A 22,043-nucleotide genomic window follows, 5' to 3' on the forward strand; every position below is an offset into this window, starting at 1 on the left:
ACAAAGTGAGACTCTATCTCAAAAAGAGAAGAAAGAGAGTCTGAAGATGTGATGGAATTGTTGCAACCTCATGATAAAACTTGAATAGATGAGAAGTTGCTTTTTATGGAAGAGAAAATAAAATGGTTTTTTTGACGTGGCATCTATACCTGGTGAAGATACTGTGAACATTGCTGAAATGACAAAAACAATTCAGAATATTACGTAAACTTAGTTGATAAAGTATCAGCAGGGTTTGAGAGTACTGACTCCAATTTCTGAAAGAAGTTCTAATGTGAGTAAAATGCTATCAAACAGCATCACATGTTACAGAAAAATCTTGTGAAAGGAAGAATCAATAGATATGGCAAACTTCATTCTTGTCTTAAATTTTAATTACCACAGCTACCCCAGCCTTCAGCAACCACCTCCCTGATCCGTCGGCAGCCAACATCATTGAGGCAAGACCTTCCACCAGCAAAAAGATCAAGACTTGCTAAAGGCTTTGGTGATTGCATTTTTAGCAAAAATTTTTTTAAAAGATATAATGCTATTGCACACTTATCAGAGTACAGTATAGGGTGAACATAACTTTTATATGATAATGCTACTGCACACTTAACAGACTACAGTATAAGGTGAACGTAACTTTTATATGCAGTAGGAAATAAAAAAGTTGTGACTTTATTTTGTTATTTGCTTTATTGTGGTGGTATGAAATCAAACCTGTAATTTTTCCACCAAGGCATGCCTGTAATACTCTGAATCTAATCATGAGGAAAGATCAGATAAACCTAAATTGAGGAACATTTACAAAATAAACACATAGGGAGGCTGAGGCAAGAGGATCACTCGAGCCCAGGAATTTGAGAACAGTTTGGGCAATGTAGTGGGACTCTGTTTCTACAAAAATTTCAAATATTAGCCAGGCGTGGTGGCATATGCCTGTGTCTCAGCTACTAAAGAGGCTAAGGCAGGAGGACTGCCTGAGCCCAGGAGGTCAAGGCTGCAGTGAGTCACAATCACACCACCGCACTCCAGCCTGCATTCTGCACTGCAACAGAGTGAGACCCTGTCTCAAAAAAAAGTACAATAAACTTGTGCTCTTTAAAAATGGGTGATTATGAAACACAAAGTAAGACTGAAGAACTCTTCCAGATATAAGGACAATAAAGAGACATGACAACTGCAATGTGTGATCCTAGACTGTACTGTGGAGCAGAACAAGGAACTAGGTGGACAAATGAAGTCTGAACAGGCCTACAGATTAAAGAGTACTATTTAGTCAATACTAATTTCTTGATTTCAATAACTGCACTCTGGTTATATAAGATAATGTTCTTATTGCCAGGTGCAGTGGCCCATGCCTGCAATCCCAGCAATTTGGGAGGCTGAGGCAAGTAGATCATCTAAGGTCAGGAGTTTGAGACCAGCCTGGTCAACATGCTGAAACCCCATCTCTACTAAAAATATGTAAATTAGCCAGGTGTGGTACCATGCACCTGTAATCCCAGCTATTCGAGAAGCTGAGGCACAAGAATTGCTCAAACCCAGGAGGCAGAGGTTGTAGTGAGTCCAGATCACATCACTGCACTCCAGCTTGGGCAACAGGGTAAGACTCTGTTTCAGAAAAAAAAAAAAAAAAAAAAAAGACAGTGTTCTTGTTCTTAGAAAATAAAGGTAAACAGGTAAAGGGGCATTAACTCTACAACTTAACTGTCAAACATTTCAGAGAGAATGAATGAATGACGAAGCACATACAACAAATAGTAACACTTAGAAAATGTGGGTGAAAGTTTTATGACAATTGTTTGTACTGTCTTTCACAAGTCAAATTATCTTAATATAAAAAGTTAAAAATAAAGATCTGCCAGGCACAGTGGCTCACACCTGTATTTTGCATTTTGGGAGCCTAGGCGGGTGAATCACCTGAGGTCAGGAGTTTGAAACCAGTCTGGCCAACATGGTAAAACCCTGTCTCTACTTAAAATACAAAAATTAGCCAGGCATGGTAGTGCACACCTGTAGTCCCAGCCACTCAGGAGGCTGAGGCAGGAGAATCACTTCATCCCAGAGGCTGAGGCTGCAGTGAGCCAAGATCACACCCTTGCACTCCAGCCTGGGTGACAAGAGCAAAACTCTGCCTCAAAAAATAAAATAAAATAAATATATATATGGCAAAAGATTTTGTCCATTTGTAGTTTATACTAAAACATAGCATGAAGTATGACCTGATTTACTCTTACAAAATATGCATCCAGTTGTCCCATCTTTTCCTCTGTGATTTGATACACTTTTTTTTTTTTTTGTGATGGAGTCTCACTCTGTCACCAGGCTGGAGTGCAGTGGTGTGATCTCGGCTCACTGCAACCTCTGCCTCCTAGGTTCAAGCAATTCTCCTGTCTCAGTCTCCTCAGTAGCTGAGATACAGGCGTGGACCACCACACCTGGCTAATTTTTGTGTTTTTAGTAGAGACGGAGTTTCACCATGCTGGCCAGGATGGTCTCGATCTCCTGACCTGGTGATGCACCTGCCTTGGCCTCCCAAAGTGCTGGGATTACGTGAGCCACCATGCAAGGCCTTGATGTGCTATTTCTACAATATTCTAAATTTCTTTAGTCTATTTCTGGACATTATATTCTGTTCCATTAGTTAATACATCTATCCATGTCCATGAATCATACCATACAGCTTAAAAAAAAAAAAAAAAAAGAGAGAGAGAGAAAGACTACTTTTTAGAGTAGTTTTTTAAGTTTTAAATTTAAGCAAAATTGGGCAGAAAGCAGAGAGTTCTCATATACTTTCTGCCCCCACAGTTTTAATTACAGAGCCTTTTTTCGTTTAAAATCTAGGAGGTTTCCCCTCCTTATTGCTCTTATTTTTCAGCAATTTCTGGTTGCTTATTTTTTCTTGTTTACTTTTCTATACGACCTCTAGTATCAAGCTGCCTAGCACCAGCAAAAACATAAAAGGTTTACTAGGATTAGAATTCATTTATACATTAATTGGGGAAGAACTGGCATCTCTGTAATGTTGAGTTATTCTGTCTATGAAGTAGAAATGTCTTTCTATTTGTTCAAGTTACTTCTGTTTTTTAATAATGTTTTCCTCTTATGAGTTTGGCATTTTTCTTGTTTTTTTCTAAGGTAATTTCTCTTTTTAATGTTACTGGATATGGAGACTTCTCTTCCACTATATTTTCAAACTAAATTATTGCATATATAAAAAGTATTGGGTTGGCCGGGAGCGGTGGCTCACACCTGTATTGGGAGTTCAAGACCAGCCTGACCAACATGGTGAAACCCCGTCTTAAAAAAAAAAAAAGTACTGGGTTTTGTTTGCTAATTTTTTTATTCTACCATTTTACTCAATTGTTTTTGTCTAGGTTTTCTGTTATTATTCTCTTGGCTTTTCAACATATACTATTAGATAATCTGCACACAGAAATAGCTCTCCCTTTTCCAAAGTCTCATGCTTCTTATTATTTTCTCTTGCTTGAATGTGGTAATTAATTCTGTAAAGACAATGTTACCAAGTAATGGCCACAGTAGGCATCATTATTCCTGGTTTTATAGTGGAATTTTGTCAAGCATTTTGTCTACATAAATTTTGTTTATGTTAAGTATCATAAATTTTGTTTATGTTGTTTATGTTATATATCCCTATTTTATTGTTTATCAAGAATAGATGTGTTGGACTTCTCAAATACCTGTTTGATAACCATGGAAATAATGATTTTTCTTCCTAGATGTATTAATATGGTGAATCACAATAATGAATCTTAGCCTATCTTGTATCTCCATCATTTTTTCCTCCAATCCTTTTACCTTGATTTCGGGTTTTTGGCTTTTTGCATTTCTATCCTCTACACCTTCACTGTCTCTTTAGTCATATCTGTTCACCTTTGGGCATCTTGTAATTTAGTCTTCATTTCCGATATTGTCTTATTTTCCATTTCTTTCCTGAGTTTGAACAGCTCTTATTTCAAATCTTCCTGCTCTTTGACTAATTTTATTGAGTTTTAAAAACTTTTGACTTGGCCGGACATGGTGGCTCACGCCTGTAATCCCAGCACTTTGGGGGTTGAGGTAGGCGAATCACTTGGGGTCAGGAGTTCGAGAGCAGCCTGGCCAACATGGTGAAACCCCATCTCTTCTAAAAATATAAAAATTAGCCAGGTGTGGTGACATGCACCTGTAATCCCAGCTATTCAGGAGGCTGAGGCACAAGAATAGCTTGAACCAGGAAAGCAGAGGTTGCAGTGAGCCGAGATCACGCCCCTGCATTTCCAGCCTGGGAGATAGAGCGAGACTCCATCTCAAAATGACAAAACAAACAAACCAAAAAGCTTTTGACTTAAACTTTCTTATACTCAGCAGATATTTATGTAAATTTAATTTATGTCTGGATGATTAATTATCTTCTTTGTTGTCTTTTAATGTATTTTCTTCTCCTGAAAAGCGCTGATTCTCATTTTTTGAATCAGAGAAATCTTTATGGATGCTGTTTTAATCATTGTTCATGCTGAGTTATGTTGCTTTTCATGGACCATCAACAGCAAGCAACCCTCTGGGGTAAAAGGGCTTGCTTCATTTCTTATTTCCACCAGTTCCTTCTTCTGTTGCTTCAATGAAGTACAATTTATTTGCTAGTTGGACACAGCATTTAATTTATCCTCTATTGCTTTGATACTGTTGTTTCAGCTGTGTCCTTACCTCTAGCTATTTCGTGCTTTCTCTTTACTATTAAATATTAATAGTATAACTTCATGGGACCCTTTCAGCTTCCAAAGTGCTGCCTTCTCCCCTAGAAGTGGTGTTTCCTTAAGGCTGCCATGTCTAGCCTTAAGACTTTCCAACTACCTTTTCTTTTGCATTCTCAGTTGCCATGCTCTGATCTACCAAATTTCACACCCGTTTTCAGTATTTCCTGCTTGGGATAGGGTTCTCATTTTCTGAGGATGAACAAAGACCTGTTATCCTCTGCAGAGTCCCTTACTCTTAGTTCTGATATACTCACGAGAGTTCATCTAGCTATTCTTAGATGACTATTTCCCTATTTGCATATAAATTCAGGTTTTAAAAATTCTCTATGTCCTAGTTATGCTATAGGCCCAGGTTATATAGCTGATTTTATTTGCTCTTAGTAATCTATATGGGTTTTAGAAGGATATGTGAAAAGGTCTCAATTGAGGAACTAAGGCAACTTCTCAAGTTATAAATCAAAGAACATATGCACCTCCTTTGTAAAGTTATTGTAAAGATCAAAAGATATAGACAAGTCACTTAATTATTTAGTGCATTAAATGCATGAATAGTAAGGATGATTATTACTATTTCCTAGGGTCCTTCAATATTGTTCAGAAGGATTTAAAATATTATCTGCCAACTCTCATTTTTCTAGAACTTCCACAGATAGCTACAGATCTTATGACTAGTCTGTGTTCTAAAATTTTGTCTGGGCATGGTGGTTCACACCTATCATCTCTGTACGTTGGGAGGCCAAGGGAGGAGAATCACCTGAGGTCAGGAGTCAGCCTGGCCAACATTGTGAGACCCCATCTCTACTAAAAATATAAAAATTACCCGGGTGTGGTGGCATGTGCCTTTAGTCCCAGCTATGCAGGAGGGGAGGCTGAGGCAGGAGAACTGCTTGAACCTGGGAGAAAGATGTTGGCTGTGAGCTGAGATTTCATCACTATACTCTAGCCTGGGCAACTGAGCAAGAATCAGGCTCAAAAAGAATAAATAAATAAGTAAAATTTTGTTGTTGAATCCAGTAATACCTCACTTCCGCGGTTTCAGGCTAAGGCTTTAGGCTCTAAACACACTGTCTAGAAGTCAAGGAGGATTACTTGTTATTATGTGGATCAAGGTAGAAACTAGTTGGAGAGATTAGCCGGTGTGCTAAGGAAATGATTCCTAAAATCCAGGCCACAGTAAAACAAGAAACATAAGCAAAAGGGAGACAATTTTTCATAAACTACTGATATAAATGCACTAAAGTCTTCATTCAGATTATTTCTCATACTTTGATATCAGAATATCCTTTTATAAATGATAGTGATAATAAAGGGTACTTTCAAAAAATACATTATATATGATAAAATTAGTAAATTTATGTTGTTCTACTGAATTATTTATATTGGGTCATAAACCCAAGAAATAAGGCTAGATCTGAAATAGTTATAAATACAAATAGCCAGTAAATCAGCCTTCTCTACATGAAAGCTGGTAGGTATATCCATCCCCTACCTTTTTATAATCTTTTCCTCCAAACTGCTCTTGATAGGTACTATTACACCAAATTTCACCTGCATAAAAATATAGGGCTTGGCTGGGCACGGTGGCTCATGCCTGTAATCCCAGCACTTAGGGAGGTCAAGGCAGGCGGATCATTTGAGGTCAGAATTTTGAGACCAGCCTGGCCAACATGTTAAAACCCCATGTCTACTAAAATATAAAAATTCAGGCACTATATATATGTATTTATGTATATTTTCTCCTGATAATTCAAGACAGTTTCTTCACCTGCCTAACGAACAGGCTGTCTGAAATCCAGCGGCAACTTTAGACTCCAGCCTGGAAAACAGAGTGAGACCCTGTCTCAAAACACATATACACTCACACGTTTTACATATATGTTTTATATATATTTTTTATATATATACGGGAGAAGTTTTGTCTTATTTGCATCACATGCCACAAACACAAGATTTGACTAGTTATAACAAAAATAAATTAAAGGCCTTCAAATAGAGCTTATAAATTATTAAATATTTTAATGGACAAATATATAATAGAAAGGGCAAAACTTATAGAGTTGCACAGATGTGGATTTGAACTTTGGTTCTATGTATCAATCGTATGGCCTCAAAAGAGATCTTTAACCTTTGAGTCTGTTTTCATCCAGAAAATAATGCTAATAATCTCTCTCCAATCAAGTTAGAATTAAAAAGACCTAACATAAGTAAAGGTGGGCATACAATAATAATAAATAATAGCTATTATAATTAACATTTCCTCCTGACAATTCAAGACAGTTTCCTCACCTGCCTAAAGAACAGGCTGTCTGAAATCCAGAGGCAACTTTATGATTATCAATAATACGGATTATCAATAATTGCAAGTTGTCCACTGTATGAAAACATTTCAATTCTCGTTCTTCCAGTAGTATGGGAATTGGCAGCTGCACAACCAATTCACTCATCCAACAAATATCTACTGAGAAGATATTATGCCAGACCCCGTTTTAGGTTCTGGAAATACAGCAGTGAACATTCTACCCAGGAGAGAAAGACAAATAACTGTATGTTAATTAGTAACAGGCACTATGAGTTGGGGAAAATGCAGGGTGAGGAGACAGCAAAAGAGGAAGTACTTATTTTAGAGGGTAGTCAGGAATGGCTCTCTGATAGGTGACTATCTAGATGAAGTGGGAGCTAGCCACGTGGAACTCCAGGAGGAAGCATTCCAGACAGAAGGAAAGGGAAGTTCCAATGATCCTCAGGTGGGACCATACATGGCCTGACAGATGAAAAGAAAGGTGGCCTGCTGAGCCAGAATGAGCAAAGGAAGAAATGAGGTCAGAAGCCATGGCACGCCAGACCATCTAGAGCCTTATAGGTTTTCAACTTTGAATTTCATTATGAGCAAAGTGGAAAGCCATTGGAGGGTGCTGAGCAGAGGAGTAATAACCATGACTTGTGTTTTTTTTTAAACAGATTCATTAGCTGTTTTGGGGGATAAGGGAAGAATATGCTGTAAGAGGAAAATATGAAAGTCTATTAAGAGGCTACGTATTGCATAAGGAAAAAATCAGTATAATCTCACACCCATAAACAAACATTGTTAATCTTTTGGTATATTTGGTATTATTTCCTTCAGATGCTGAGGATATCCTTTCCATGCAATTAGTTTTAAAAGCTTCCCAGAACATTTCACATTTAATAAGTTTGTGTTTGTTTTCATATGCTGTTCAATTAGTATGTCCATAAAAATTAACTCTTCCTATGATTCCAATGAGTGTTCAAAGTTCAAAATAGTAAAATGAAGCTCTGGGAAAACCAAAATTGAGATGTTTTAAAACCAAATTTTTTCAAAAATTTTATTTTTAAAACCTATGGATCCCTATTTAAGGGAATCTATTGTCCATCAAACTAGTCACCTTTATTTTTTATTACATCAGTTATTTAAGTGTAATGGCTATCTGTTAAAGTTTATGTGCTGTATAATTGAGGAATATCTAAATGTGTTTCTTATATGCTTACAGGAATAGTGGCAGGGATTAATCTTCTTAAAATTCCACATGGTGATGATGTGGAGGGCTCCCTCCCTTATACAATACACCCTCCCATACCTCTGTCTACAGAGAATAGATTTTTTTTTTTTAAAGATGGGGTTTCACCATGTTGGTCAGGCTGGTCTTGAACTCCCGACCTCAGGTGATCTGCCTGACTTGCCTTCAAAGTGTTTGGATTACAGGCGTGAGCCACCACGCCCGGTCTAGAGAATAGATTTCTTAAGTTAGAGATAAAATTAGAGGAAGAGTGGAAAGGAAATTATGTCAGAGAAGTAATAAAGGGAAGAGTAAATAATGCCATAAAGGCCATGGTAAGGCTTTTAGATATCCTGCTGAACAAGACAGGAAGCCACTCAAGGTCTTGAGAAATAGGAATGACAAACTGATATTAATTTGAAAGAGATCATTCTGACTGCTTCCTGGAGAACACATAGGGTAAAGGTGGGGGTGGAAAACAGGAAGAGACAGGTTTACAAGGATACAACAACAGTATAGGTGATAATGTGGCACAACAAACCACCCTAAAACTTAGTTACTTTAAACAACCACTGTTCATTATTTCCTACAATTGTGTGGGTCAGCAGTTTGGGCTATAATCCACTGTAATGTTTTTCTACTAACAGCATTCATCAGGCAGCTCAAATGGGGTGGGAGTCTAAAATAGCCTTGTTCACACACTAGGGGCTTAGGCTTCTCTTGGCTGGGTGTAGGAAATAATAAGTAAAAGGTTCCTTTTCAAAGCTTCCTCTTAGTTCATTAAGAATAAATAACAGGAGAGACGATCCAAGATGGCCGGTTGCTAACATCCCAGGATTGCAGCTCTCAGTGAAGGCGCGGAGAACTAGAGGACGCCACACTTTCAGACAAATTCTGGTCGCTCACGGAGCAGAAGATCCCCAGTGGAGGAAACAAACGGGTCGCCAGCGGGACTCTAGTGGCCGGCGCAGCAGTTCCGCTGGCACCTAGGCGCGGAAGCTCTCGGAGCAGAGTAAACAGGTTTGGAGGACCCAGACGGGCCCCCAGTGCAACACCAGAGCCCGGCACAGCAGCTGTGATGGCACCTCGGTGCAGAGTAAACAGGACTGGTTCCCCTTCTGACCGAGGTTTGGAGCCCCAGGAAGGCAGAGTCGCCTACTATGAACACAAGAAGGAAGCCCGACAGGAGAATCCTGGGAAGAAAAGCACCATCAGTTTTAACGCGCTGCTCTGGCCCTGGGAACTAACAACCTGGACGCCCACTCAAGAGACCTAATCTGAAAGTTGGTAAATTCAAAGACGACAGGAGGATAAATTTACAATGATGGGAAGAAACCAGCGTAAAAGGCCGGGCGCAGTGGCTTAAGCCTGTAATCCCAGCACTTTGGGAGGCCGAGGTGGGTGGATCACAAGGTCAACAGATCGAGACCATCCTGGTCAACATGGTAAAACCCCGTCTCTACTAAAAATTACAAAAAATTAGCTGGGCACGGTGGCGCGTGCCTGTAATCCCAGCTACTCAGGAGGCTGAGGCAGGAGAATTGCCTGAACCCAGGGGGCGGAGGTTGCGGTGAGCCGAGATTGCGCCATTGCACTCCAGCCTGGGTAACAAGAGCGAAACTCCGTCTCAAAAAAAAAAAAAAAAAAAAAAAACCAGCGTAAAAAAGCTGAGAATACTCAAAGTCAGAACACCTCTCCCTCTAAAGATGATCACAGTTCCACATCGACAATGGAACAAGGCTTGATGGAGAACGAGCGCATCCCAATGACAGAAGTACTCTTCAAGGAATGGATAATAACAAACTTCGGTGAGTTAAAAGAACATGTTGTAGCCCAACGTAAAGAAACTAGGAACTTTGAAAAAAGGTTTGATGAAATCCTATTGAGAATAGACAACTTAGAGAGGAGTATGAGTGAATTAATGGAACTGAAGAATACAATACAGGAACTCCGAGAAGTATGCACAGGTTTAAACACTCGAATTGTTCAAGCAGAAGAAGGGATCTCAGAGGTCAAAGTCCAACTTAATGAAATAAAACGTGAAGAAAAGATTAGAGAAAAAAGGATAAAAAGGAATGAGCAAAGTCTCCAAGAAATGTGGGACTATGTGAAAAGACCAAATTTACGTTTGATAGGTGTACCTGAATGCGATGGAGAGAATGAATCCGATCCAAGCTGGAAAATACCCTTCAGGATATTATTCAGGAAAATTTTCCTAAACTAGCAAAGCAGGTCAATATTCAACCCCAGGTAATACAGAGAACACCACAAAGATATTCCTCAAGAAGAGCAACCCCAGGCACATAATCGTTAGATTCACCAGGGTTGAAACGAAGGAGAAAATACTAAGGGCAGCCAGAGAGAAAGGTCAGGTTACCCACAAAGGCAAGCCTATCAGACTTACAGCAGATCTCTGAGCAGAAACTCTACAAGCCAGAAGAGAGTGGGGGCCAATATTCAACATCCTCAAAGAACAGAACCTTCAGCCCAGAATTTCATATCCAGCCAAACTAAGCTTCACAACTGAAGGAAAAATAAAATCTTTTATGAACAAGCAAGAACTCAGAGATTTTATTACCACCAGGCCTGCTTGACAAGAGCTTCTGAAAGAAGCATTACACACAGAAAGAAACAACCAGTATTAGCCTTTCTAAAAATATACCAAAAAGTAAAGAGCACCAACATAAAGAAGAATTTACACCAACGAATGGATGAAACAGCCAGTTAACATCAAATGGCAGTAACCCTAAATTTAAATCGACTAAATCCCTCAATCAAAAGACACAGCCAAAACCCAACGGCATGTTACATCCAGACCTGTTTCACATGCAAGGATACACAAAGACTCAAAACAAAGGGATGGAGAAAGATTTACCAACCAAATGGAGAGCAAAAATAAATAATAAATAAATAAAAAGCAGGAGTTGCAAATCTCATATCAGATAAAATAGATTTTAAAGCAGCAAAGATACAGTGGTAAAAGGATCAATGCAACAACAAGAGCTAACGATCCTAACACCCAGATACATAAAGACTTAGACTCAATGAGACAGAAAATGAATAAGGATATCAAGGACTCGAACTCAGATCCGGAACAAGTAAACTTAATAAATATTTATAGAGCTCCCCACTTCAAATACACAAAATATACATTCCTGTCAATACCACATCACACCTACTCATAAGTTTATATGAAACATTGATTGGTCATTATTAATACCCAATTTTTTTCAGAATAAAGCAATATTTCCGTTTACTCTCCCTCTTTCTCCTCCTCTTTCTTCCTCTCCTTTACTTATTTTTGTTTTTTTTCTTTCCTTCTCTCAAAAAAAGAAATCAACTTGTAAACCTCTAGATCCAGGTCGGCAACGTCTCTCTCATTACTTGATTTCCTTCCTTCCCTTCCCTCCCTCCCTCCCCGCTTCCTCCCTCCCTCCCTCCCTCCCTCCCTTCCTCCTTCCCTCCCTCCCTGCCTTCCTCCCCCCCCCAAAAAAAAGACCATTAAAAAAAAAAAAGAATAAATAACAGTTTCTTCAGAGTTTAAAGTTTTTGCTAATAATCTTAAAGTAGCTGTTAGTCATAATAAAGAAATAAGTGCATCCCGTGTTCTCAGTTCTTACACTTTAACCTAGATATTTGCCCAGACACGCCTGGACAAGCCCAGGCAAGTCTTAGGTCAAAGCTGATTCCCCTTCCTTATTTGGAAATGTTATTGCTGCTCTAAGCATTCCTCAAGTTACTTCCTCTTTTCTTTTGTTCTCCTCTGCCTTTACTTCTTTAGAAAATTTCCAAGTTTTTAGCCAATCGGGTCAAGCATAGAATATGAGGTCCTGTTCCAGCCAATAGAAACTGCACACAGTAGTAGGGCGATTGCGTCCGGTTATGAAAGTTATAAATGTCCCTGTCCCCTTTGTTCAGGTGTGCTCTCGTGGCAAGACTGCCAGCGAGTTGCACCCCTCCTGCAGGAAGTAAAACTAGCTTTGCTGAGTAATCCATTGTCTCAGTGTGTACTTTTTCCGATGTTATAAACCTGTTTCCAACAGTGGGCCTCTCTCTCCATGTGGTCTTTCACTCAGCAGTGTAGCCTGGACTCCCTTTCATGATGATCAGAATGTTCCAAAAGATCTAAGGCAGAAGATGTATGCTGTCTTGAGGCCTGGGCTCCAGAACTCACACATCTACCACATTCTACTGGCCCAAGCAAGTACAAGGCCAGCCCAGATTCAATGGTGGTAAACAGACTACTTCTTGATGAAAGATGGTGCAAATTATTATTATTTTTTTTTAGACAGAGTCTCACTGGAGTGAGTGCAGTGGTACAATATCGGTCACTGCAAGCTCTGGCTCCCAGGTTCAAGAGATTCTCCTGCCTCAGCCTCGTGAGTACCTGGGATTATAGGTGTGTGCCACTACCCCCAGCTAATTTTTGTATTTTTAGTAGAGATGGGGTTTTGCCAGGTTGGTGAGGCTGGTCTCGAACTCCTGACCTTAGACGATCCACCTGCCTCAGCCTCCCAAAGTGCTGGGATTACCGGTGTGAGCCACTGTGCCTAGCTGGCTCAAATTATTATGGCCATGTTTTTCAATTGATTACACTAAGAAGAGATCATAGTGGCTTAAAGGAATATAATAGTTGCAGTGGTTGTGGTGTGAAGCAGCTGGATTTTATACATTTAATAACAAGACATGTTGATTAACCGGATGTGGAATGACTTTTCAACTCAAGAAGTAAAAGGATACAACCGTCATTTACTGAGAAGCAGCAGGTTCAGGTGAGAGAGAGAGAGAGAGAGAGAGAGAGAGAGAGAGAGAGAGAGAGAGAGAGAGAGAGAGAGAGGAAATCAAGAGTTTTGTCTGCAACACCTATTAGATCTCCAAGCAGAAATGTCAAGTAGACAGATTAGAGTCTGTAGTTCAGCTACTGCTCTGCTGGAAAGTGGGAGTAGACAGAGAAGAGGCCAGGCTTTTATTTGTATGACCAGGGCATAAGGTTCTTCTAAATAGTCTGACCTGGTTTCTAGGTTGTCCAGCATCTTTCTCTTCCACATTTCTTGTCTTTCAAGAAAGCAGAGAAACCCCAAAGGGTTAGTTTATGTGGGGAAACAAACAAACAAACAGATCTTTTTGTCTATGAGAGTTTAGGTAAGTTTTTAAAAATGTATATTTACAGAGCTCTCTCAGAGCAGTTTGCTATCTGGTAACACAGAATATAATACCAAGACAGATTAACTCACTAGAAGTCATGAGAAAAAAACTTTTTCTTAAAAAAAAAAAAAATAATAATAAAGGTAAAAGAGAAGGCGCTAAGGTAACTGCAGAATTCAAATAAATAGGTCTTCTGTCTACTGTATCTTTCAAAGGCAAGTTACCTAGAAAATCACTATACTCTGGCATCTGAAAATAAATGGGAAATGATAAAATTAATAAAAAGGTGTTTGGTTTTTTTTTTTTGAGACAGCATCTCACTCTGTCACTCCGGCTAGAGTGCAGTGGTGTAATCATAGCTCACTGCAGCCTCAAACTTCTGGGCTCAAGTAATCCTCCTGCTTCAGACTCCCAAGTAGCTGTGACTACAGGTGGGTACCACCACGAGTGGCTAATTTTTCTTTTTCTTTTTGTAAAGGATATTGCTATGTTGCCCACAATGCCCTTGGAATTCCTGGCTTCAAGCGATCCTCCTACTTTGGCTTCCCAAAGTACTGAGATTATAGGCATGAATCACCATGCTTGTCCAAAAGTTTTTTGTTTTTAATTCTAATGCACATTTAACTTTCCTATAAATATGCTAACCAATAAGGATGAAATTTAGGGAAACAGGTTTTTTTAACCATGTCAGCATAATTTCAAAGAATCACTGTTTCATAACCCAAAACAAAGACTGTAGGACCAATAAGCCATTTCATGTAGCCTTTACCACTAAAGATTGTGAAATATGTTTTGTAACTATAATTAGTATTATTATTCTAGATGTTTGTGTGTCCTAACATTCAAACATGATTCAAGTGAGTTTATAAGAGTATGACTCAATTCAATTCAAGTTACATTAATTTAAGGTCTACTAGCACTAGGCTGTAATGGATACAAGGACAAACAGGACCCAATTATACTATAAATCTTGCAAGCAGGATTATTCAGGTACATAAATATAAGAAAGTACATACTTTTAATTTATATTCTAATTTAATGTACAAATGATGTGAGGAAGCTTACCAGAAATATATTCTTAAATAAAACTGTGAACGTTTTTAAAACAGAAAAATACAAGGGCCGGCTCATGCCTGTAATCCTAGCACTTGGGAGGCCGAGGTGGGTAGATCACCTTAGGTCAGGAGTTCAAGACCAGCCTGACCAACATGGTGAAACCCTGTCTCAAAAAACGGAAAGAAAAGAAAAAAAAAAACAAAAAAACAGAAAAATACAAATTGGGATGTGACCTGGGCAAAGTGGCTCACACCTGTAATTCCAGCATTTTGGGAGGCAGAGGTGGGTGGATCACAAGGTCAGGAGATTGAGGCCAACATGGTGAAACCTGCGTCTACTAAAAATAAAAAAATTAGCCGTGCGTGGTGGCAGGCTCCTGTAATCCCAGCTACTAGGGAGGCTGAGGAAGAGAATCACTTGAACTTGGGAAGCGGAGGTTGCAGTAAGCCAAGATCGCACCATTGCACTCCAGACTGGCAACAGTGAGAGTCCGTCTCAAAAAAACCAAAAAACAAATTAGGATGTGAGGTGAAGAGTAGGGGAGAAATACTGATATGTAATACACAGATGAACCTCAAAAACATTATGCTATGTAAAATACACCTGACAGAAAAGACCACTTATCAGCCAGGCGTGGTGACTCTCACCTATATTCCCAGCACTTTGGGAGGCTGAGGCAGGTGAATCATCTGAGGTCAGAAGTTCAAGACCAGACTGGCCAATATGGTGAGAAACTGTCTCTACTAAAAATACAAAAAAATTAGCAGGGCATGGTGGCACAAACCTGTAGTCCCAGCTACTTGAGAGGCTGAGGCAGGAGAATTGCTTGATCCCAGGAGGAGGAGGTTGCAGTGAGCCGAGATCGCACCACTGGACTCTACCCTTGGCAACAAGAGTGAAACTCCAATTCAAAAAAAGAAAAAAAAGAAAAGAAACAAAAAAAACCCCATTTATTGTATGTTTCCATTTATTTTTTTCCCCTTTTAAAATTTCTCTTGGTTTTCATGCTAATAATCTTCTCTATATCATTCCAATTTTAGTTTATGTGTTGCAAGCATGTATTATTCCAGTTGTATGAGATGTTTAGAAAAGGCATTTGGAGACAACATGGATTAGTGGTTGCTCTGGGCTGGGGGTGGGAAGAAGGATTAAATGTAAATGGGCATGAGGGATCTTAATGTAATGACAGAAATGTTCTAAATATGGATTGTTGTGATGACTGCAAAACTTGGCAAATTTACTAAAAATAACTGCACTGTCCTTTTAAATGAGTGAATTTTATGGTATGCAAACTATGCCTCGATAAAGCTGCCTTAAAAACCAAAGCCAAAATTAAAATTTTTACAGACATACAAAAACTGAAATGATTCAGTCCAGCTGACCTGAACTACAATAAATGTTAAAAGAGGCCCTTCAGGCAGAAGAAACGACACTAGATGGATTTATAAAAAGGAATGAAGAGAACTTTTCCTATGGTAACCATAGGAATAAATATACATATTTTGGGTTTTTAAAAACTATTTAAATCTTTAAAAACTATTAATATAATCAACAGTTTAAACATAATAGCAATACAGTGTGAGGTTTACAACATATAAAATGCATGACAATAGCATAAGGCTGAGACAGAAGAGATGGAAGTATACTTTTATTTATTTATTTATTTATTTTTTAATTTTTTTTTTTTGAGACGGAGTTTCGCTCTTGTTACCCAGGCTGGAGTGCAATGGCGCGATCTCGGCTCACCGCAACCTCCGCCTTCTGGGTTCAAGCAATTCTCCTGCCTCAGCCTCCCGAGTAGCTGGGATTACAGGCACGCGCCACCATGCCCAGCTAATTTTTTGTATTTTTAGTAGAGACGGGGTTTCACCATGTTGACTGGGATGGTCTCGATCTCTTGACCTCGTGATCCACCCGCCTCGGCCTCCCAAAGTGCTGGGATTACAGGCTTGAGCCACCGCGCCCGGCCCTTATTTATTTTATTTTGAGACAGAGTATCACTCTGTCAGCAAGGCTGGATGCAATGGGATGATCTCAGCTCACTGCAACCTCCATCTCTCGGGCTCAAGCAATTCTCCTGCCTCAGCCTCTCGAGCAGCTAGAATTACAGGTGTGCACCACTTTTTAAAAATTTTTGTATTTTTAGTAGAAACGGGGTTATTTTGTATTTTGTAGAAATGGGGTTTCATCATGTTGACCAGGCTGGTCTCAAACTCCTGACCTCAGGTGATCCACCCACCTTGGCATCCCAAAGTGCTGGGATTACCACACCCAGTCCAGAAGTATACTTTTATAAGGTATTATATATGAAACAGTAAGTAACTTGAAGGTAGACTGTGATAAGTCAAAGATGCATGCTTTAAGTCCTAAAACAATTAATAAAATAAAAAGAATTACTGGTAATAAGCCAATAAAGGAGATAAAATAAAATCCTTTTTAAAAATCAAAAAATTGGTTTTTCCCTTCCCTCCCCCATACCCTCACCAGTAACAAAAATAAAAAAAAAGAAAAAAATCAAAAATTAAAACAAATTGCAAAGATCAATTAATTCAAAAGGTCAAAGGAGGAGAAAAATGGAACAAAAAAATTGTAAAGATCAATTAATCCAAAAGAAGGTCAAAGAAGGAGGAAAATGGAACAAGGAAGAGGATAGACAATGAAACAAATAGCGAAGAGTAGATTTAAGCCTATCTATTTCAATAATCACATTCAATGTAAATAGTCAAAACTCCCCATTAAAAGGCAGAGGTTGGATTAAAAAAGACCCAAATATATGCTCTTTATGAGAATCACAATTTAAATGTGAGACATAAACATGTTAAGGCCGGGGGTGGTGGCTCACGTCTGTAATCCCAGCACTTTGGGGGGCCAAGGTGGGCAGATCACAAGGCCAGGAGATCAAGACCATCCTGGCTAACATGGTGAAACCTCATCTCTAGTAAAAATACAAAAAAAAATTAGCCAGGTGTGGTGACATGCACCTATAATCCCAGCTACTCAGGAGGCTGAGGCAAGAGAAACATTTGAACCTGGTAGGCAGTGGTTGCAGTGAACTGAGATTGTGCCACAGAAAGATTAGTGCCCATGTTAATATCTGCCAAAGTAGATTTCAGAGCAAACAATATCACTGGGGATAATAAAGTCATTTCATAACTAACTGAGCCAATTGGTCAATAGGACATAGCAATCCTAAATGTTTTATGCATCTAATTACAGAGAAGCAAAATATATGAGGCACAAAGTACATGAGGCAAAAACTGATAAAACTACAAGGAGAAATAAATCAATTATAATTATATGTCTCTTAATAATTGAGAGAACAAACAGAAAAGCAAGAATATAGAGGACTTGAACAACACTACCAACTTGCCTTAATTGACATTTATGGAGCATTATGACGTAACAGAATACTCCACCCACCAACAAAGAGCACAATACATTACTGAGTACAGACATATTTTTCTTAAGCACACATGGAACACTGCTCAGACGGACCGCATTCTGGGCTACAAAATAAGCCTGAATACATTTTAAAGGACTTAAGTTATACAAAGTATGTTCTCTGACTACAAGAAATTAAATTTGAAATCAGTAACAGAAAGATATCTGAAAAAAACCCCAAATAAATAGAAACTAAATAGTATACTTCTAAATCCATGGGGTCAAAGATTAAATAAAAAATGAAATTAAAAAACAATTTGAATTTTGAAGGGTGGAAGCTGCAGTGAGCCATGTTCATGCTACTGCACTCTAGGCTGGGCAACACAGCAAGACTGTCTTAAAACAGAACAAAATAAAAGGATTTGTTTGGTTTTTGGGAAAGGGTTTTGCTCTGTCACCCATGCTGGAGTGCAATGGCACAATCATGGCTCAATGCAGCCTTGAACTCCTGGGCTCAAGGGATCATCGCACCTCAGCCTCCTGAGTAGGTGCGACTTCAGATACATGCCACTAAGCCCATCTAATTTTTTGTAGAGATGGAGTTTTGCCAGGCGTGGTGGCTCACACCTGTAATCCCAGCCTTTGGGAGGCTGAGATGGGTAGATGGCTTAACGTTAGGAATTTGAGATGAGCCTGGCCAAGATGGGGAAACCCCATCTCAACTAAAAATACAAAAATCAGCCAGGCATGGTAGGGCATGCCTATAATTCCAGCTACTCGAGACACTGAGGCAGAATTGCTTGAACCCAAAAGGCAGAGGTTTCAGTGACCCAAGATCGCCGTACTGCACTCCAGCTTGGGCAACAAAGTGAGACTCCATCTCAAAACACAAAAAAGAAAAAAGAGAGACAGGGTTTCAAAAAGCCTCCCAAAGTTCTGGTAGTACAGCTGTGAGCAGCTGTGCCCACCCCAAGGAAATAATTTGAACTGAATGAAAATGACAACACAGTGTATCAAAATTGATAAAACTAAAAAAAAAAATTGATAAAACTAAAGCAATATTTGCAAGTAAACTGATAGTACTAACTACCTAAGAAAGGGCTCAAACCAATGACCTTGGTTTCCACATTAACCTAGAAAAAGAGCATATTAAACCCAAAGTAAAAGAAAGGAAACAGTAAAGATCAGACAGGAAAACAACAAAATAGAAAAACTGATGAAACAGAAAACTGGTTCAAGATCAATAAAATACTTCAGAATTAACTGTGTCAAGCTAGTGTGTACAAAGACAGTGCTTAAGTTATTTATCTTAATTTGTCTCTAAATTTGAAGAAGTTATGCAGGCGACACAAGGAAGTATTAGATAGACTCAGTATCTGTATCAGATACCGAGGGCACAGTGGCTCATGTCTGTACTACCAGCACTTTGGGAGGCTTGATGAAACCCTCTCTCTTTTTCTTTTTTTTTGGACAAAGTCTCAGGTTGTTGCCCAAGCTGGAGTGCAGGGTGGCAATCTTGGGTCACTGAAACCTCCACCTCCTGGGTTCAAGCAATTCTCCTGCCTCAGCCTCTCGAGTAGCTGGAATTATAAGCATGTGCCACCATGCCTGGCTAATTTTTATATTTTTAGTAGAGATGGGGTTTCACCATGTTGGCCAGGCTCCAGAAATTTCTGTCTGAAATAACATAAAAGGTCTACCTATCCTTGGACAAATAACATAGCTCTTCTGAGCAATATAGTTTCCTCAGAAGTAAAGGGACTGAATGAGGTAATCTCTAAAATCTCTTTAAGTTCTAAGATCCTCTACATGCCAAAGAAGAGGTACACATCTAATAACAGCTCAAGAGACCTGAACAACAAGGTACTCAAACCTTGCAAACCAGAATTAGGACTTTCCTCAAAAATAACCATCTTGATCAAAGAAAAAAAGTTATTCAATCCACTCATAAGTAAATTAATAACTTTAAATATCAACTTTGGGGGAAAAAAAATCACAGGAGAATTTTGGTCTAATTTAAAATCAAGGACCAACATTACTAATTACTTAATCTTTGCTTCTCAGCTTATCAGTCCTGTGAGATGACCATCTTACATGCATCACCTCTTCCTCAATTCTGTCCTCAGTATTACTCCTGGTGAAGTGAGTGAGAGAGAGAGAGAGAGAGTGTGTGTGTGTGTCTGTGTGTAATTACAAAATTAGGAAGTTATAGAGGGTGAGATGAAATGAAGGCCTCTTGGTAATCAACAATTTGTTCAACTTACAGCTATTGTGGGCCAGGTATTTTTATTGTCTGATATATTTAGGGTAATCTTCTGCAGCTGCCTTTTAGGAGAAAAGTACTTTATATAAATATATCATATACAGGACTGAAATCTGAGTGTCCAGATCTGGATAACCAAATAGATTAGTCATTCATTATACAGTGGTTAACAGCATGGGCTTTGGAGCCAAGTCCCTTGAATTCCAATTCTTACGATACTACTTTCTGGCTCTATAATCCTAGACAAATTACTTAACCTTATGGGGATCATTATTAAGATAAAATGAATTAATACATACATGTAAAGATATAATTATGATCTTATCCTCCCAGTTTGATAAAAAACACCAGAATCTAAGAATATCCTGTAGGCCAGGCATGGTGGCTCACTCCAGTGGATTGCCTGAGGTCAGGAGTTTGAGACCAGCCTGGCCAACACGATGAAACCCTGTCTCTACCAAAAATACAAAAGAAAATTAGCTGGGTCTATAATCCCAGCACTTTGGGAGGCCGAGGCGGGTGGATCACAAGGTCAAGAGATCGAGACCATCCTGGTCAACATGGTGAAACCTCATCTCTACTAAAAATACAAAAAATTAGCTGGGCATGGTGGCACATGCCTGTAATCCCAGCTACTCTGGAGGCTGAGGCAGAATAATTGCCTAAACCCAGGAGGCAGAGATTCCGGTGAGCCGAGATCGTGCCATTGCACTCCAGCCTGGGTAACAAGAGCGGAACTCCGTCTCAAAAAAAAAAAAAAGAAAGAAAATTAGCTGGTCATGGTGGCTGGCACCTGTAATCCCAGCTACTCTGGAGGCTGAGGCAGGAAAATCACTTGAACCCAGGAGGCGCAGGCTGCAGTGAGCTGAGATCACGCCACTGCACTTCAGCCTGGGAAACAAGAGAGAAACTGTCTCAAAAAAAGAGAAAATCCTATAAAAAGTATTAAAACAGCACTTTTAAGTAGAACTCACACTTCCCTCCATTTTAAGTACTCCTATAAAGTAATATATCTATACATATTTCCATGGGAGGGTCATTACTTATGAAAACAAACACATCTACGTAGTTTAAAGGATAGCTTTAATATTAGTAAATGCACTGTTATGCTCAACTATTGTATAGTCTAGTGACACTGCAGACCTCCCGAATTCTAATTAAAATCAGGTGACTTGTAAGTTCATACAGCCTCTATATAAGACCTTTCACCACTGAATATTTTAAGATTCTGCCAAGCATCAGGCCTTAGTTTGTAGAACGTTTTAACTTAATGAAATTGTAGGGTATAATCTCTACAGTATGGGCCTCAAGCCAAACTAAGTGATCTCCAAAAAGATGCCAACCTGTTTATCCCCCACGCCATTATGGACCAAACAATTACAGTTCCATTGACTGCCACAGCTCACTAGAGTGGTAAGAAAGAATGGAAAGATGTGGGTCATATTCCAATAATCAATAATTGTGTGACCTAACCAAAAGGACCTACTCGCTCAGTGACTCACTTCCTCCACCTGTACAGATACCTATGCTCTGAGATAGTGAAAGAATTAAAGGAGAGGATGAATGAAACCTCCCCTCTATGCCCACCGGCACATGGCACTTTTCAATTCATGTTCATTTCTCTTTCCTTTATTTGAAGGAATGAAAGAAATTAGGAGCAATTTAAGACTTTTCACAGCACTGCTTGATCTCACCTTTTAATATTTTTGACAAAAACCATCTACAGGTTAAGCTGTGGAATCTCAACATAAATGCACATTTTTAGTGCTCCTTCAGCTTTACTTCAAAACCAAAATAGGAACTAAAATAGGGTATGAATAATCTACTGACAGAATAGGAATAATAAAACTTTTGGAATAAATGCCCACTTTAGAGTAAACAAGAAGATAAAGGAGGTATCATCATAAGTTGATGAGAATCCTATGATCACTATCACTTTCT

At 39.1% G+C, this 22,043-nt stretch overlaps 1 protein-coding gene across 50 annotated transcripts in view; it reads right to left on the minus strand.

Moving 5' to 3' along the window:
• The window catches only part of ZDHHC20 (zDHHC palmitoyltransferase 20), an 89,960-nt gene that overhangs the window by 66,043 nt on the left and 1,874 nt on the right, over positions 1 to 22,043 (minus strand). For 22 of the 50 annotated variants that reach the window (XM_078375134.1, XM_078375135.1, XM_054256697.2 and 19 more), the window contains exon 2: positions 15,243 to 15,359. The exons of the other annotated variants lie outside the window; for them this stretch is intronic. In XM_078375134.1, the coding sequence (XP_078231260.1) occupies positions 15,243 to 15,359 (117 nt within the window). The remainder of the gene's footprint in view (positions 1 to 15,242; positions 15,360 to 22,043) is intronic. 50 annotated transcript variants of the gene reach the window in all.

Source organism: Callithrix jacchus, chromosome 5 (genome assembly GCF_049354715.1).
Source record: "Callithrix jacchus isolate 240 chromosome 5, calJac240_pri, whole genome shotgun sequence".
NCBI classification, from domain to species: Eukaryota; Metazoa; Chordata; class Mammalia; order Primates; family Cebidae; genus Callithrix; species Callithrix jacchus.